This window comes from Budorcas taxicolor, chromosome 6, assembly GCF_023091745.1.
Source record: "Budorcas taxicolor isolate Tak-1 chromosome 6, Takin1.1, whole genome shotgun sequence".
Classification (NCBI taxonomy): domain Eukaryota; kingdom Metazoa; phylum Chordata; class Mammalia; order Artiodactyla; family Bovidae; genus Budorcas; species Budorcas taxicolor.
The window spans coordinates 103429255-103447634 of NC_068915.1; the positions used below are offsets into that span (position 1 = coordinate 103429255).

General features: G+C 49.3%; 2 protein-coding genes across 3 annotated transcripts in view; one reads left to right on the forward strand and one right to left on the reverse strand.

The window, feature by feature from the left end:
* EVC (EvC ciliary complex subunit 1) overlaps positions 1-4529 on the reverse strand; it is an 89735-nt gene extending 85206 nt beyond the window's left edge. The window contains exons 1-2 of the mRNA XM_052641848.1: positions 4356-4529; positions 2300-2425 (exon numbers count right to left, since the gene is read on the reverse strand). Coding sequence (XP_052497808.1) covers positions 2300-2425; positions 4356-4529 — 300 coding nt within the window. The remainder of the gene's footprint in view (positions 1-2299; positions 2426-4355) is intronic.
* Positions 4530-8127: 3598 nt separating this feature from the next.
* Positions 8128-18380, forward strand: part of EVC2 (EvC ciliary complex subunit 2) — a 151429-nt gene continuing 141176 nt past the window's right edge. For both annotated transcript variants that reach the window (XM_052641711.1, XM_052641712.1), the window contains exons 1-2: positions 8128-8380; positions 16596-16650. In XM_052641711.1, coding sequence (XP_052497671.1) covers positions 8180-8380; positions 16596-16650 — 256 coding nt within the window. In that variant the 5' untranslated portion in view covers positions 8128-8179. The remainder of the gene's footprint in view (positions 8381-16595; positions 16651-18380) is intronic.

Here is an 18380-nt window from a genome sequence, read left to right on the forward strand (position 1 = left end):
ATGCTACTGAACCATGTAAACTGTACAATTTAATGCTTTTTGGTATATACACAGATACATGCAACCCTTGCTACAGTCAATTTTAGAACATTTTTGTCATTTTGTAAGAAACCTGTACCCTTTAGCTGTACCCCCTACCCTCCCACCCCTTGTCCCTACCCTAAGCAACTACCAATCTGCTTTTGGTCTCTTTACGTTTACCTGTTCCAGACATTTCAGATGCTTGGAATCTTACGACATGTGGTCTTTTGTGACCGGTTTCTTTCAGTTAGCATCCTATTTTCAAGGTTCATCCGTGTTGTTTTTACAGCTGAACAGTATTTCATTGTATGGAGTGACCACATTCCGATTACTTGTTCATCAGCTGATGGACAGTTGGGGTTTCCAAGTCTGGGCTACTGTGAACAGGGCTGTCAGGAATATTTGCCCACAGGTTTTCTCGAGGATCTTTGTTTTCATTTCTGTCAGCAGAGTTTTAATCCTGAGTGGTGAGGGGATCACAGGGAATGAGAGAGACAGATGAGGGAGAGAGAGAAACTAAGAGAGACATTCCACAGCCACACTGTCACACAGAGACACGTGGAGACACAAAAAGAGAGAGATGACATACAGTTAGATGCAATGATATGCACACAGACAGACACACTGGGAGACAAACACCTGGAGACAGAGAGGCTGAGCAAGTCAGCTGGAGACACACAGCACAGACGAGGAAAGGCGGACTCATCACTGAGACCAGCCAGGCGCTCTCTCTTCCTCTGCAGCTCTGGGGCTTCCAATCCCTCCTGGGAATCCTGCCCAGGGCTGAGAGGAGAAGCCCTGTCTTCAGAACCCTTGGGAAGTACGGACAGGGTGTGACTCTTGAAAACTGGATTTTCAGCTTATCCAGAAGCTTCCCCTATGGATTTCCAACTTTTTGGTGAAATTTGTTTTAAAACACCTGGCCCGCTCTCCTGCTTTGGTGAGCGGAGGCTGCAGAGTCAGGCCCCTGACTATCAGGGGCCATGGGGTGCGGGGACGCAGCCCTCCCGGACAGGAGTTGAACATCCCCAGGTCCAAATATCAGCTTCAAGGCTTGGGATAGTGACCTGGCTCCACAAGACTCAGTTTCCCCATCTGGAAAATTGGGCACATAAACAAGGTCTATATCATGGAGTGCTGAAAGGATTGCGTGAGAGAATTCACATGACAGTTTACATCACTCAGAAAAGACATATGTAAAAATGCCTAGAATCCAGTAGATGCTAAATGAGAAACTTTGTTCTATCTTTCCCCCTTTCCCAGGATCTTTCTTTCTTTCTCGCTCTTTCCCTCCCTTGGGCTTCCCTGGTGGCTCAGATGCTAAAGTGTCTGCCTACAATGTGGGAGACCTGGGTTCGATCCCTGGGTTGGGAAGATCTCCTGCAGAAGGAAACGGCAACCCACTCCAGTATTCTTGCTTGGAAAATCCCAAGGACAGAGGAGCCTGATAGGCTGCAGTCCATGGGGTCTCAAAGAGTTGGACACGACTGAGCAACTTCACTTACCTAGATGTCTATATTTACCTTTTGGCAATTGATGCTGAATGACTGGAGTCTGTGGTACTTTCTAGGGACTAGGAAGTGACTAGAAGTCACTCATTCTTCCTTTGGAAGAAATGCCCTCTTCATCCATGGAGCTCACGTATGAAGTGATACCCTATGGGCTGACTCAGGGTGGGGGATGTAGAAAGAGGGGATGGAAAGAAAGGTACAGGGAACATCCATCTCTTTACATTTCTGTCAGAGGCCCAGAACTCCCACTCCTAGATACTTACTCAAAAGAAATGAAACAAAATGGAAAGACTTACACATACTCACAGATGCCTTGTTCAGAATAACCAGGCATGGAAACCACCCACGCTTGGGGACATATCCCCACAGCACACTGAGCAACTGAAAGGGACCAGTGGCTGATCAGCGCAGCAATGACTTAGACCAGCAGGCACAAGAAAGCGTGCGATTGCTCTCATGTAAAACTCTAGAGCAGCAAAACCAATCACGGCAACGGAAGTCGTAGCAGTGGCTGTCTGTACAAGGAGCACTAAAGAAATTTCTGGAATAAAGGAACATTCCTGATTGGGGTCTCAGTGACAAGAGTGTATGCACTTATCTCTCATTAAACTGTAAGTTGAAATCTGCGTGTTTTTGGTGTGTAAGTTATATCTCCAAGAGAAGCCTACTGGGACACCTAATCTGTCAGGGCTCGTCTGGATAATCTGTGTCCTGGACATAGGACATCCTACGTGAGCCTCCTCTGATGCACCCCAACCCCCACTTACGTCTAGAGGCTCTTCATCCATTGAAGTCAGTGCTTCTCTCTTCCTCCTCCTGGATGGGGACCCAGCTGCTGACGGGGTCTGGATGTTAGACTCCAAATTCCTGAGCAGACTCTGAGTGTCGTCTTTCTAAAACCCAAAGGTGGAGGTGAGCAGGAGAGCATGTCAGAGTCAGTCAGCCGAGTGCCCTGCAGGAGCCATCAGCCCCCCACTGCCCAGCCGTCATGTCTACTGGTCCCTCAGTGTCCTCAGGCCCTGGAAGTGATACTTGGCTTGAGGCTCATTCCATTGTTCTTCTGAGTCGGTCACCACCCCGCTGCCACCCCCAGTAGCCTGAGAGCTCCTTGCGATGGGGCAAAAGCTTAACATGGATGCTGGTCAAAATACTTTGATTCAGTTCAATTCAGTCGCTCAGTCGTGTCCGACTCTTTGCGACCCCATGAATCGCAGCACGCCAGGCCTCCCCATCCATCACCAACTCCCGGAGTTCACTCAGACTCATGTCCATAGAATCAGTGATGCCATCCAGCCATCTCATCCTCTGTCATCCCCTTTTCCTTCTGTCCCCAATCCCTCCCAGCATCAGGGTTTTTCTAATGAGTCAGTTCTTCGCATGAGGTGGCCAAAGTACTGGAGTTTCAGCTTTAGCATCATTCCTTCCAAAGATCACCCAGGACTGATCTCCTTTAGAATGGACTGGTTGGATCTCCTTGCAGTCCAAGGGACTCTCAAGAGGCTTCTCCAACACCACAGATCGAAAGCCTCAATTCTTCGGTGCTCAGCTTTCTTCACAGTCCAACTCTCACATCCATACATGACTATTGGAAAACCCATAGCCTTGACTAGATGGACCTTTGTTGGCAAAGTAATATCTCTGCTTTTTAATATGCTATCTAGGTGGGTCATAACTTTCCTTCAAGGAGTAAGCGTCTTTTAATTTTGTGGCTGCAATCACCATCTGCAGTGATTTGGGAGCCCCCAAAAATAAAGTCTGACACTGTTTCCACTGTTTCCCCATCTATTTCCCATGTAATGATGGGACCAGATGCCATGATCTTCGTTTTCTGAATGTTGAGCTTTAAGCCAACTTTTTCACTCTCCTCTTTCACTTTCATCAAGAGGCTTTTTAGTTCCTCTTCCCTTTCTGCCATAAGGGTGGTGTGATTTGCATATCTGAGGTTACTGATATTTTTCCCGGCAACCTTGATTCCAGCTTGTGCTTCTTCCAGCCCAGCGTTTCTCATGATGTACTCTGCGTATAAGTTAAATAAGCAGGGTGACAATATACAGCCTCGACCTACACCTTTTCCTATTTGGAACCAGTCTGTTGTTCCATGTCCAGTTCCTAATTGTTGCTTCCTGATTCAATGAGATGACAATTCAAGTACAGAGTGTGGCTCAGCACCCAGCACACAGCCAGCAATGCTAGTGTTTCCATTTCCCCATTACAGAACTCCTCTGGCTGTGTTACAATCAAATGTTTACTAGTAATCTGTCCAACTCCATCTTCCTCCAGAGGCAGGAGCACACTGCTGTCCCCATGCGTTGCCTAGCAGTAGAAGGTGCTCCCCAAACTTTCGCTGTGTGGAATGATGAGTGCATGCTGATGTAGCAGGGTGGTCTCCAGGGGAGGTGGGGCGGGGGAATCCACACAGCAAGGAAGCAGAATGGACAGGCGGATGGGGAGACTGGGGGAGGCGAGGGAATTCCCTGCCCTCCAGCCCACCACGGTGAGCCCAGCCCATCAGTCCGAATCCTTGATGCTGCAGAGGAGACCGCGGCCTGGAGACCTCATTGTCTAAGGTCACAGGCAGTTGTTGGATGGAGCGGACCCTTCAGGGGAATCGCAAGCCAAAGCCCATCTGTCACTTGGCCGCCTCCCACTGCAGTTACTGTCTCCAGCAGACTCCCGTAGCAAAAGGGGAACACTAGACCCCAGGGCAGGACCCGTCGCGCGCGCGATGCCCGTGATCAGGCTCAAGTGGAAGCCTGGACCCCGGCGCCGAGGGGGGACCGCGCCCTCGCACCCCACACCCGGCCGCCCGCCCGGCCGACCCACCTGGTGCCGGAGACGCGGGCGCGCGGAGCGGCAGCCGAGCCAGAGGCCGAGGCCGAGGCCGAGCGCGGTGCCCAGCAGCACGGCGGGGACCAGCAGAGCGGGCGCTGGCCGCACCGCGTCCCGGCCCAGCCGCAGCCGCGCGTCGCTCCCGCAGCTCGTCTCGCCGCGGGCCATCCGGGGGCGCTCAGGCGGCCAGCCCGCCGCCTCCCGCCCGCCGCCGCGCGCTGCACCGGCCCGCCGCCCGGCGCTCCATCCCTGGCGGGTGCCCGCTGCCGGACTCCGGGTCCCGGCGGGGTCAGGGGAGAGGCGCGGAGCGCTCCGTCGTTTTCTCCGGCCTGTGTATCCTCCTCCTCTTGTTTCTCTCTTGCTTTCCGGAGCTGCCCAGCCGGAGGGAGGAGTCTGGACCGTTTGCTCCAAACTTTGAGCCACCCCCGCCTCCGGCCCTGCCTTTTGCACTGAGCATGCCCGGCCAGAGGCGCGCTTCCCAGCGAGGAGAACCTTCCGGGAGGAGTCTTGTTTTGCAGAGGGCTCCGATTTCCACTGGGGCCGAGGACCTCAGCCAGGTCCTCACTCGAGGAGGGTGTTGCTCGGTTAAGTTTATCGAATGCTTAGAATTTGTTAAGCATTTAGCTTGATGATCCAAGTAACTTTCTTACCAGCCTTCTGAGATGGGCGTTTACTATATGCGCCCCTCCTCCTGGTGAGGATCAGGGTCCGCGGTGAGTGATTCATTGCAGGTGTGACTCAGCGGTGCCCCATGACCTCTAGCAGTTGGCCATCCTTGGGTCTCAGAGTCCGGCCCTGCCTCTGAACTTGTTGCCTGAAGACTCCTGTTTTACTGCTAGTTTCTTCGGGGATGGTCGATGCTTTCCTCTAAGACAACTTATAGGGAGATGCTTACATCCAGCCCTGGCTAGCCACGGAGATGCCACGTGGTCACTCATTCACTCAGCCTATCCAGAGACCCTACTGTTTGAACCAGCACCAGGCTAGCCATCGACCAGACAAGGTCCAGCAGAGAGCATCTTGCAGGGAGATAGGCAGATGAGTTCAGCATCTGTTCTTTCTGTAAGCAACATTTACTGATGCTAGCTCTCATTCTGGCTGCTGGGTCACACACCCACACACACACACACAGTCACACACAGTCACACACAATCACTCACACACACTTCTACCCTTTGGAGCTTAATTTCCTATGAGGGCCAGAGCAGAGGTAACATAGGGATCTGTTTCAACAGAGAGGGGTTTCATGTCCTTTACCTGGACATCCAGCTCAAGTTTCTGGGTTTTTCCATCATTTCCTCTTCACTCCTTCCAAGCTGGCAAGATGGGAACTACTATGTAGATTTACTTTGTATAAATGAAGAAACTGACAGTTAGACAGGAGTCGTGGCTTGTTCGAGGTCTTGCAATAGAAAATGGGGCAGTCACACCTGTGTCTGTCCGGCTTTAGGACTCACTCTCTGCCATGCGGTGCTTCTTAAATGTTTCCCCAGGAGCATCTCCAAGACTCTTGGGGACGTGTCTGAGGGCGAAAACCAGAAGTTCTTGCTTTACGCTGGCTATTTCTTTGGATATTCAGGCTTTTATTTTTAAAAATACAGTGTTCTTTCACTGCTAGGTTTAAAATAGATAGCCAACAAGGACCTACAAGGACCAAGAAGGACCTATGACACATGGAACTCTGCTAATTATCATGGGGTGGCCTGGATGGGAGGGCAGTTTGGGGGAGAATGGACAACTGTGTACGTATGGCTGGGTCCTTTCACTGTTCACCTGAAACTGTTACAACATTGTTTGTTAATCGGCTGTACCCCAATACAAAATAAAATGTTTAAAATGGAGTGTAATCAGGAAGGGCTAATTTTAAATTTACGCTGGATCTGCTTCTGTGACTCTAGCCTTTCTTTTTGTTATGATAAACATACATGATGGCCTGCTTCAGGGAGATAACCTGATCTGCCTGTCTGTGAAGGACTGCAAGGATAACACATCCCCCTCCTAAGGCTTGCAATTCTAGAGGAATTTGCAAGGATTGAATAGTCTTTTTAGTTTGTTTCCTCACCTCCCTCCCATCTCTGATCCATAAAAGAACCTGGCAACCAGGCCCTGACAAGATGGTTATTTAGGCACTAACCTGTCATCTTCTCCATCAGCTGGCTTTCCAAATAGTCATCTTCCTGGCCTCAACACCTTGTGTCTCAGATTCATTGTCCTGTTGTGTGGCGAGCAGAGGGAGCTTGGACTCGGTAACTATAGTGTTTGCATTTTTCTTTATTATACAATTGTTTGAAGGTAAAAATCATCCTTTAAGTTTCTAAAAGAATTAATGCTCCAGCATCTAGCCTTTTGCCTTGTCTCACTCCAGGCACATGCTGGGTAGCACTGAGGGCAGTGAACCCCATGGGGAAAGCTTGGCTAATAAATTCTCAGGTTCCCAAACCCCCCTGTCTTGTCCCTGTGAAGTCAGGAAAGGCCTGTTGGAGGGGTAGGAGTAGGGGGTTACAAGCACCAGATTTCCTGGGCTGAGACTGAAGAGGTATGAGCTGTCCCTGAGGGCCCCGGGGAATAACAGCCCTATCCCCTGCCCCCATGGAGAGTTCTGGGAGATTCTTCAGCTGCTGACTCCTGGCTCCAGACACCAGCTCCCCTCTCGGTGTCCCCAGAGAGGTAAGTCCCCAGTGTCTGGCCTCTGCCTGCAATGGCTTGGAGCAGGGCTTGGGTTCCCAGCCAGAGACTGGACTGGATCGTGGCAGTGAAAGCACTGGACCCTAGCCACTGGACCAGGAGTCAGTGACAAGGGATCTGGCCCTTTGGCTTTGCAGAAAAGAATTTCCATAAAGACAGAGAGTAGTGAAGCAAGTAAAGTATTTATAGGAGGGAAAGGAATACAGTACCTGCAGACAAACTCTCAGGTGGAGAGTCCCTGAGTTCCCCCCCCCGGGGCAGCCTCAGTCACCTATATGGGGCATTTCTTTGGGTTCTCCTTTGGCCAATCATTATGATTTGCTTGGTTCCCAGTCAAATTGGTATTTGGTGTATCAGGATCCTCCCGTGTGTGCGCAGGCATCTCTTAGCCAAGCTGGATTCTAATGAAAAGCCGTACAGGTAGAACATAGGTCCACAGCCTGACCAGGGGATGTGGGAATGGGTTCTTGAGCTGGTCCAAGGGCTCATCCACAACGAGGGCTCAGGCAGTGGGAACGGACTGGGTTGAACTGAACCTAAAAGGATGCGAAAACTGGCCTTGCCCTCTGGCCACGAGCTGCCAATTTCCCGCCCAGCCCCTCTCCTTGCCATCCTGCACCTCTATGGTTCTCCTTCTCCAAAAGCTTCCTAGTTCGTTAATGGGAGGAGGGGGAGAGAGGGAGGAAGAGGGACTGCTGCTCCTGCGTAGACTCGGGATTCCGTCCACTGTATCAGGGAAGGCTTGCTGGAGGAGACGGGCCTGAGCTGAGACTTCGAGAACGGAGTAGCCATTAACAGAGGAGCACTTGGAACCTCTCAACATTCTGGGAGCAGGAGTCACCGATCTCCTTTTGGTAGAGCCCCTAGGTGAAGCAAGAGGAAACCCAAGTGTGGCCACTTCTCCCAGGCCTCGCCAGCTTGGCTCCCTCCCTCCTTCCCTCCCTCTCACGCTTGGTCCAAGGCCTCCTGCTGGCTCGCCAAGCCCCAGATGCCAGTGTCTTGTTCCCAGAAAACTTTCCGCGGAGGTTCGCACTGAGCATGCTCGGCGGCGGCGGGGCAGGGCCTGGGGTCCGGAAGCTGCCCCAACTCCGCCTGCACCAGCCACTTGCGGGGTCGCGGGACCCAGACGGGCAATGTATTCCGCGAGGGGCCCGGGGCGAGCCACGTGGGTGCTGGCGGGGAGCCTGCTGGCCGCTGCACTGGCGCTGCCCGCGGAGTCCGGAAACCTCGGCCAGCTCCCCGCGGGGCGGGTTCCCCTCCAGCACCCCCTGGACCCGCGGCCTCTCCGGGACCCCCCCACGGCTCCCGGGGCGGGGCCTGAGCGGACCGCCCAGGTAAGGAGGACCCGCTCCCAGTCTCGGGTCTGACTCCTGAGATGTGGCTTCACCTACGCTCCTGGCGGCGGGGCGGGGGCGGGGGGCCCTTTGGGTTGGGGAAGTTACCCGAAAGGGAGGGCGGGATCTGAGTAAGATGCAACCCTGGTGGATCCAGCTTGTGGCCGGAAAACGCCCTGGAAAGGTGGGGAAAGCGGTGTGGTTTGTGGCTGAGAGCTTGGACCTTACAGGCGGCCCGGTAGATCCCCCTCGGCCACCTAAGAGCTCTGAGACCTAGGGCAGGTCGCTTCTGATCTGTACCTATTGCAGGGTCTACCCCAGCGGGTCGATGTGAGGGTAACTATTAAAGGGTCTACCCCAGAGGGTCGATGTGAGCGTTTAGATGAGTTCAGGAGTGCAGATAGAACGACTTTCGCAGGTGAGTGCTCCGGAAGAGTGCAGCAGTTGATAAAAGGCACAATGGCTGCAGTTTTCTGCGAGTGCGAATGTAGCCATTTCTACTTCACTCTGCCCTTGCTCCTGTGGTCCCTAACTTGGGAGGGCATGGAGCTCTGGCTCATATCCTAGATACTTCCTCCTCCTCCTCTCCCAAATCTGATCGCCAGGCCCACTGCCTTTTCCTCCTGATCATCTCAGATGTCTGTCCTTCTCCCATCCAGGCTGCATCCATTAGGTTCAGTCCCCCATCCCTCAGCCTCTGGCCTTTGATGACTCTTTCCTCTGGGTTACCCCTGCTCCCCTAATTTGTGCGTTCTACCATTCATGTCCCCCCGACCTGTAGATGACCTGTCTGTAGTATACATCTGACCACTTTTCTCCCCTGCTCACACCCGCTTTCACTCTGACCGCAGTTGCAAATCCAGGCTTCTGCTCCCAGGAATGCCTGTCCAGTGGTCTGGCCCGTCGCTGCCTTGTGGTCCTCCCAGCCCTTCCCAGGGCCTGGCTCCTCTTATTCTGTTGCATTTTCTAAGTATAGGCCCCAGGGTGCCTGCTATACTCGCTGCAGATACTTAGGTCTTTTAAATGAGATTTCTTTCACTGTCTATGATTGGTTCTTAGGCTTTCACTAGAGAAGACAAAATAATAGTACTGTGTCAATCTTCTGAGCTTTTAGAAAGATCATGATGAACGTTTTCACAGAGTCCTGTCACTTGTTCCTGGCCATTGAGATGGGAAGTATCTGGCCCATTTTGCCGAAGAGAAAACTGAGACCCAGAGTGCCATGCCCCCCAGGCCCGTCCTGTGCTCTCACATTCAGAGCCCACCCGCCTGTCCTCAACTGCTCTTTCCTTTGGAAAGTCAATGCCAGAACATTCACATAGATGTTTGTTGCCAGGCCAGTCACAAGAGTATTTGAAAACCGGAGCATAAATGCTCATGTTGGAGAAGGAAATGGCAACCCACTCCAGTACTCTTGCCTGGAAAACCCCATGGGCAGAGGAGCCTGGTAGGCTGCAGTCCATGGGGTTGCAAAGAGTTGGACACGACTGAGCGAGTTCACTTTCACTTTTCACTTTCATGCTTTGGAGAAGGAAATGGCAACCCACTCCAGTGTTCTTGCCTGGAGAATCCCAGGGACAGAGGAGCCTGGTGGGCTGCCATCTATGGGGTCGCACAGAGTTGGACACGACTGAAGTGACTTAGCAGCAGCAGCAACAACTTATTATTAATCCTTATCCCTTCCTGCAAAGGGTGAGGTAATAGTTACAACCATTTCCCAAATGTTCTGAAACTGCTGTGTCCAGTACAGTAGCCCTGGCCACGTTGTGGCTGTTTGAATTTAAACGTTGCAGGTGCTTGGTGGCTCCATAGGTTAGTGGTTACCATATTGGACAGCCCAGACCATAGAACATTCCCACCATCCCAGAAAGTTCTATTGGAAGTGTGCTGGAAGGAGAGAGACAGTGAAGACTTGAGTGAGCAAGAGTCTTCTGAGTGTTTATGGACGCCCCCTTTAGGCATCAGACCGTTCTAGGTGCTTGAGATACGAGAGAGCAAGACAGTCTCTGCCCTTTAGAATCCAGCATTCTTAGGGGGAAAAGGGTGCCAAGTGGTATTAATCTATGACGTAGGAGTTGGCAGTTCAGGCTATAGAGAAGTGCAGTGGGCAGAGTGGACTGGAAGGGGTGGCTTTGAGCGCTGTTTGGACAGGGTGGTCACAGAAAGTGCTTTGGGGCGGTGACAGTTAAGCAGAGCCCTGGATGGAATGAGGGAGGGACATGGGTGCTTCTGGAGAAAAACTTCCCAAAGGAGATCATATGAGGACAAAGGCCAGAGACAGTGAGGACCAAGGCCAGAGGCAGGATGTGCTTGGTGTGGTCCAGGACCGCACGGAGGCTGGTGTGATTAGAGCAGGGATGGGGGGGTAGGAAGGAGGAGTGGGTGGAGGTGGGGCCAGAGGATGGGGAGGGGCCACATCAGGAAAGGCCCTGTGGATGGTGGTTAAGACTCTGACTGTTATTTTGTTGGAAGCTGTGGGTGGGTTTTGAGCAGAAAAGTGACCTGCTTTGACACGTCTTTTTAAAGCATCTCCGTGGCAGCTATGAGAATAGAGGGCAGCGATGAAAGTAACGACCAAGAGCAGAGGCAGGCAGGAGACCAGGCAAATGATGGAGATGAAATGGACCAGTGAGGTTAGTGGACAGCTGCTGAGAAGCTGCTGGATTTGGGATATATATTTGAAAGTGGAGCCAGCAGAGTTTGCTGTGACTGGATGCAGATTGAGAGAGACGGAGGAAGGAGTCAAGAATGAAAACGAGGACTTGGGCCTGAACACACAGAAGACTAGGGATACCGTTAGCTCATATGCAGAAGCCTCAGAAGGCTATGAGGAATTCTGATTTGGTCTTGTTGGGTTTGACCTTCCACCCCTTCCCCCCACCACGTGGCATCCAGGTAGAGATGTGTAGGAGAGTAGTGATGGGTGAGTCCTGATCTGGGTGAAAATTCTGAGCTGGAGATCTTTACCAGGGAGTCGTCAGTGCACACATGCCTTTAACCCTGGTGTACCCAGGACCTGGCTGAGTTTTCCTTGGGGGTAAGCATAGTTTGGGAAGAGTGAGGCCTTAGGGCAGAGGCCTGGAGCAATACCAAGGCCAGACCAGAAAGAAGAAAGGATTCAGGAGATCAGAAAGTGTGGCTGATTTTATAGGAAGGAAACCAAGGACAAGGAAGGAAGGCGTTTCGGGAAGAGAGGATTCCCCAATGATGTTCATATCCCGATCCATGGATCCTGTGAGTGTGTTCCATCCCTTGACAAAGGGAGATTGATATTGCAGATGAAATTCACGTTGCTATTCAGCTGACCTTGGATCATCTCGGTGGACCAGTATAATCCTAAGGGTCTTTCAAAATGGAAGAGGGAGGCAGGAGAGAGTCCGAAGGAGATGTGACCTTGAAAGAAGGTCAGAGAGATGCCCTGTGAGGCCTCAACCTGCTGCTGCTGGCTTTGAAGATGCAGGAAGGGGCTATGAACTAAGGAGGGTGGGCTGCCTCTAGAGGCTGGAAGAGGCTGCCCCCACAGCCTCCAGAAAAGAATGTAGCCCTGCAGACACCTTGATTTTAGTCCAGTGAGACCTATGTGAGACTCCCAACCTCCAGAACCATGTGATAATAAGCATATATTTGTTCTGAGTCGCTCGGTTTGTAGTGACTTGTTACAGCAGCCATAAGATGCTACTGCACTCATGCCAAATACTGCCGGTGAGTTGTGTGCAATGGGGATGGAGAACTGGCTGTGAAATGAGACCATTGAGGTCATCATGACCTTGTCCGCTGACCTGTGCCATCTTGGAGAGGGGCTTCACACAGGGAAGGGAAGGCTGGACATTGAAGTGGGGTATCGACTGGTGGTTGGCATGGTCTCTGTGGGACCAGGCTGCTCATGGTGGCCAAGGAGCCCCCAGAGAGGCACGCCTAGGATAGTGACACCCAGGAACTGATGAGACCTCAAGGAGCCTCAGCCAAGAGGGCTTGCTGAGTCGTTTGCTCCCTGAGCACTTGCTATCCTGCTCCTCTCTGTTGAGTGGAAGTGTCTGTTGGAACAGGGCCTTTGTCCTTCCATGAAGTCAGGGGCCTGCCACAGAGCCTGCCATGTGGCAAGTGCTGGGGAAAGAATAGGTGGAGAATTCCAGGGCACAGGCAGATGTGTATGGGAGTTGGTGCCTTGTGGCACCACTGTCCACCCCAGAGACCTCACAATTAATTCTTGTATTTTTTTAGTTAACAGATTTTAGTATTTAGAACGGTTTTAGATTTTAGAAAAATCATACACGTGGTGCAAAAAATTCATATATATTCCCCCCCTCAATGCACAGCTGCCCCTACTCTTGGCATCTGACGTTAGTAAGGTATGTGCACTCAAATGTACTTAGTCATTCAGTCGTGTCCGACTCTTTGCAACCCCATGGACTATATAGCCTGCCAGGCTCCTTTGTCCATGGGATTCTCCAGGCAAGAATATTGGAGTGGGTTGCCATTTCCTACTCCAGGGCATCTTTCTTGACTCAGAGATTGAGCCTGTGTCTCTCGTGTCTCCTGCACTGGCAGGCGGATTCTTTTCCACTGAGCCACCTGGGAAGCCCTAGTAAGGTACATTTATTACAATTAATGGTCTAACCTTGACAAGCCATTGTAAAAAGTCCATAGTTTATTCAAATTTCCTTAGTTCTTGTACCCAATGTCCTTTTTGGTCCCAGGCCCCCACCCAGGACATCACTGCACATGTGGCTGTCACTTCCTTTGTTGTGAGGACCTTGGCAGTTTGGAGGAGGACTGGGTGGGGATTTTGCAGGGTGCTTTCTGTTGGGAGTCATCCAGGTGCGTCTGGCAACATGACTTATGGCTGTTTGTGGATTTTTTTAAAACAATCTTTGTTTTGTTAGTTTTGTTGTTGTTGTTTTCAGATTTCATTCTAGTTCATTACAGTGAAAAAAATACCCCACGGTTCTAAGCACATATTCAATTTCTGAGCATCAAAGGAGACAGATTTAGAAACATTAAAATGTGGTCTCTATGTTCATAATGATATGCAGCCACATAAAAAGTAATGTACAGAACACCTTGTCCTACAAAACAGCTTTGGGAATTTTCTTTGACTAGAAATTTTCCCAGTTTGGGAACATTAGTTTAGATATGAACATAAATTTGAGATACTGTTAATTAACTTATTTGAAAGAGTGGAATATTTAAGAAAGCTGTTACTACCAGTGGAAACAAAGATGGAAGACTGTCAAATAACTGTGAGTTGCCTGGAATTCTGCCTGGCGTCCAAAAATTAAGCTGGGAACAGATGTCTGCCCACACAGTGAAAATGATCTAATTAGTCAGTGTTTCCTTAAATGAAACACAAAATGACAAAAATGATTCCTTAGCTGACTCCCAGTCAAAGGGGAAGAAATGTTAGATAAGGTGGAAACTATGGTGTGGTGTTAAATTTCAGGAGTAGGGACAAGCAATCTAGAGGAATTTTTCTGGGATGTTTTGCTGTTGTTGTTGACCTTGAAATCTTGGCTGGACCAGCACTGGCCAGGTTGCTCTGCCATGAACTCACTACCCATCCCCCCAACCCTCCCTGCCCGCCCAACGTACTATACTTGTTAGAAGGAGGTCCCTATGCAGGGCCTAGAATGGAAGCTCTTAGATTTCTTTTTTCCTGCCAAATGGCAGCAAAGACAGTGTCTGGCACACGGCATTCTTCGGAGAAAATGGCGCCTCTTTCCACCTTGTGGAGGCATGTTATGAGCTAGTGGTTGTTCTGGCCACACATACCTGTCCAGGGAGATCTCAGGGACAATGTTTCTACCAGGCATGAGAGGTCTTGTCCCCATCACTTGGTGTCTGATTACTGTCATTTTTGCTATTGTTGTGGTGAGACATGGGCACATGCTCTTTGTTACAAGGAACAAAGCAATACATGCGGTGTGGAGACAGGGATCCCCACTACTGCACACACACTCAGTCCCCAAGTCCCCAAGGCTAACACTTCTGCATACTCCTGCCTAGGCTTTTAAAAATAATACATGATTATGATCTACGGTGTTATATGCCATATTGTTAAACATGTAACTATATATTAAACCTATAAGTAATTAATACTAAACATATTGTTAAATATCTACATATATGTTCGTATTACTAAATATATAAGTATAGGTACTAATAAAGTAACTTACTAAATATGTAACTATATGTACTAATATGGGGTTTCTCTGATGGCTCAGTGGTAAAGAATCCGCCTGCCAGTGCAGGAGACACAGGAGACTAGGGTTCAATCCCTGGGTCAGGAAGATCCCCTGGAAGAGGAAGTGGCAACCCACTCAGTATTCTTGCCTGGGAAATTCCATGGACAGAGGAGCCTGGCAGGTTACTAGTCCATGGGGTCACAAAAGAGTTGGTTGTGACTTAGTGACTGAGTATGCATGCACATGTACTAACATAGTTTATATAAAAAATAAAGTGAATATAACTATCAAATATATAGCAATATATTAAATATTTTTTAAATTTATTAAATATTTTTATTTTTGTTTTATTTTATTTTTATTGTCATTTTTATTAGATGAGACTGTATTATTCATCGTATTGTGATCCAGTGATCTCACTTGATATATCTCAGAGTTTTTTCCTAGATGATCATAGACCTGCTTTATTTATATATTTATATTTGTAGTTGTGGTAAAATATACATAACAAAATGGTCTTCCCTGGTGGCTCGTCAGTAAAAAATCTGCCTGCAATTTAGGAGACGCGGGTTTGATCCCTGGATTGGAAAGATACCCTAGAGGAGGTAAGGGCAACCCACTCCAGTATTCTTGCCTGGGAAATCCCATGGACAGAGGAGCCTGGTGGGCTACAGTCCAGGGGGTTGCAAAGAGTTGGACATAACTTAGCAACTAAACCACCACCACCACCATTCACAACAAAATTTACCCTCTTATCCCTTTTTAAGTGTACAGTTCAGCAATGTTAAATACATTCACATTTTTGTGTTTCCATCTGCAGAATTATTTTAATCTTGTGATACTGAAACTCTGTCCCCATCAATCAGCAACCCCCCATTCTGCTGTCCCCCAGCCCCTGACAACCACCCTTCTACTTTCTGTCTCTATGAATTTTACATATCTCCTATAAGTGGAATCATACACTATTTGCATTTTCCTTACTGGCTTATTTCACTTGTCCTGATGTCCTCACGTTTCATCCATATTGTAGCCTGTGACAGATTTTCCTTCGTTTTAAGGCTGAATGATATATCATTTTATGCATGGACCACTTTTGCATGGGCTTCCCTGACAGCTCAGTTGGTAAAGAATCCACCTGCAATGTGGGAGACCTGGGTTTTGATCCTCGGGTTGGGAAGATCCCCTGGAGAAGGGAAAGGCTACCCACTCCAGTCTTCTGGCCTGGAGAATTCCATGGACTGTGTAGTCCATGGGGTCACAAAGAGTTAGTCACAGCTGGGCAACTTTCACTTCACTTTTGCTTCTCCATCCATCCATCAGTGGACATTAGGTTCCTTCTACCTTTAGTCTATTGTGAATAATGCTGCTGTGCACAGCATGGGGCTTGGCCCATTTCAAGGGCTTTAGCCAAGGCACTATAGTAATAATCATGATAATGATTATTGTTACTGTTTTATAGTGGAGGGCTCTGTGCTTCTTTAGGGCTCAGTATTTCACAAAGATGGGATGGAGGGGTTGACTGAGCCCTGTTTGGACAAATTTTCATCACTGAACAAGGTGAAGCAAGCTGGGGGGAGTTCTATACTTTGCAGAAGAAATATCTGAGGCTCAGAGAGTCTAAGAGACTTGACCAAGGACACACAGCAGATAAATGGTTCAAGCTCAAATCTAGGTCTCCAACTCCCAGGCCAGTGTTTTATGTACCACTCTGTGAAAACGAGCAGGGTTTTGGGAATTCAGAGGCTTGAGGCTCTCCCCTCATCAGAGGCTTCATGAAAAGCAGAGCTGGGATTCGAGCTCAGGTCTAACTGTGAAATTTCCACTGCACTGTGTTGTCTCCTTAGACAGCTTCCAGGAATACAATTATATAATTCTCTACTCAGATGCTGGTGGAGATGGTTGACTTAGAAAGATTTACATCAGGTGTCAGGATAAATGTACAGCTTTTCCCCATACAAGCCATTTACAGAGATGACTTTTCAACCACTCCTAGTGTTTTCTTCAATAATGTCTTTGTGTCTTTGGACTTTTAGGACTTACCCCTTGGGATTTGGCCCAGTGTGGAAAACTCTCATGTTACAATTCCAGGTAAGTTTTTCTCTTGGCTGATTTTTTTATTGATTTGACCATGAGAGAGAACCAGACCCTAAAGCCATAGACCTCCTGCTTCTGCCTCCCTGGCACCCTGCTCACCTATGTACCTTACAGAGCAAAGGCACTGGGTCCCCTCCTGCAGCAGTGATCTGGGTGCCCAGATCTGAGTTCAGGTAAGGTGGTGATTGAGTCTTGGTAAGATTCAATAATAATTGGTAAGAATCAAGAATCAAGAATGATTCAGGTAAGGGGGAATCTTGATTCTCCCCTGAAGGTGCCTGATGAAGAAAACGCAAAATGTGTGTATTAGTCAGCTGTATGAGTTTCTTTTTGCTGCTGTAACAAGCTGTCACAGATTTAGTGGTAAAACAGTCTCAGTGTACTCTCATATAGTTCTGGAGGGCGAAAGTTCAGTCAGTTTAACTGGTCTGATGTCAGGGTGTCAGCACTCTCTCCAGGCCCTGGGAAGAATATTCTTCCTTCTCCAGGATCTGGAGCTTCATTCCTTGGATCCTGCAGGTCATGACCCTTCCTGCAGCCTCCAAGCCAGCAGCATTGCTTCTTGCCTCAGTGGTCCCATGACCTTCTCTTCTGCCTGTCAAATCTCTCTTTGCCTCCCTCTGTAAGGACATCTGGGATTACATTTATGGCCCCCTGGATAATCCAGGTTACTTCCTCATCAATTAAATTAAGGGCCTTTAATTTAATCATATCTGTGAAGAGTCTGTTGCCACATAAGAGAACATATTTACAGGTTGCTGAGATTAGGACCTGGGTGTCTTTGGGGACCATTACTGAGTCTACCTGACTTCCCAGGTGGCTCAGCAGTAAGGAATCCGTCTGCCAGTGCAGGAGATGCAGGTGATCCGGGTTCAGTCCCTGAGTCAGGAAGGTCCCCTGGAGAAGGAAATGGCAACCCACTCCAGTATTCTTGCCTGGGAAATCCCATGGATGGAGGAGCCTGGCAGGATTGCAAAAAGTCGGACATAACTGAATATGCACACACTGAAAGTCTACCACACCAGGTTTCAGAAATCCAACTGAAACTAACTAAGAAATGAGCAATTTGTTGACCCTTATTGCTGGACTGCACCGGCCCCGGATCCAGGAGCACAGTGTTCTCAGGGCTCTGCCTTTCTCTTTCCATCGAGGCTCCTGCTTTCGTCTGGTGAGTGTCATTTTCAGGGACATTCTTTCCATGTGACTTTCCATGTGGAAGTAATTGCTGCCTCTTGCAGAAAAGAAGAGACTTTCTGTAGCTCGACAGAAGTTCAGGGAAGACTGACGGACACAGTCTGAGTCCCATGCCAGTCCCCAGTCCCATCACTGGTGCTCTGGGTTCTGGGCTTAAGTCTGGCCTCCTGGGGACCAGGATGTGCTGGGATCCAGGTTTGTCTGTAGAGACTGAGCTAGAATCTTACTGATTAGTCGGGGGCCTGCCCTGAAGGGAGGGGTCCTGGGAAGGCAGAACAGACTTTTCATCCAGAATTGACACACGTTATAAATACACCTTGTTTTATTCCAGGGATAAATGTATTTTATTTTCTGGGGGAGCTAAAAGCATTTTTTATGTCTTCAGTTATTCTGCCACACTCAATATATAAGCAAATTTGTAAAACTTAGCAGTGGCCACAGGACTGCAAAAAGTCAGTTTTCATTCCAATCCCAAAGAAGGGCAATGCCAAAGAATGTTCAAACTACTGTATAATGGCTCTCATTTCATG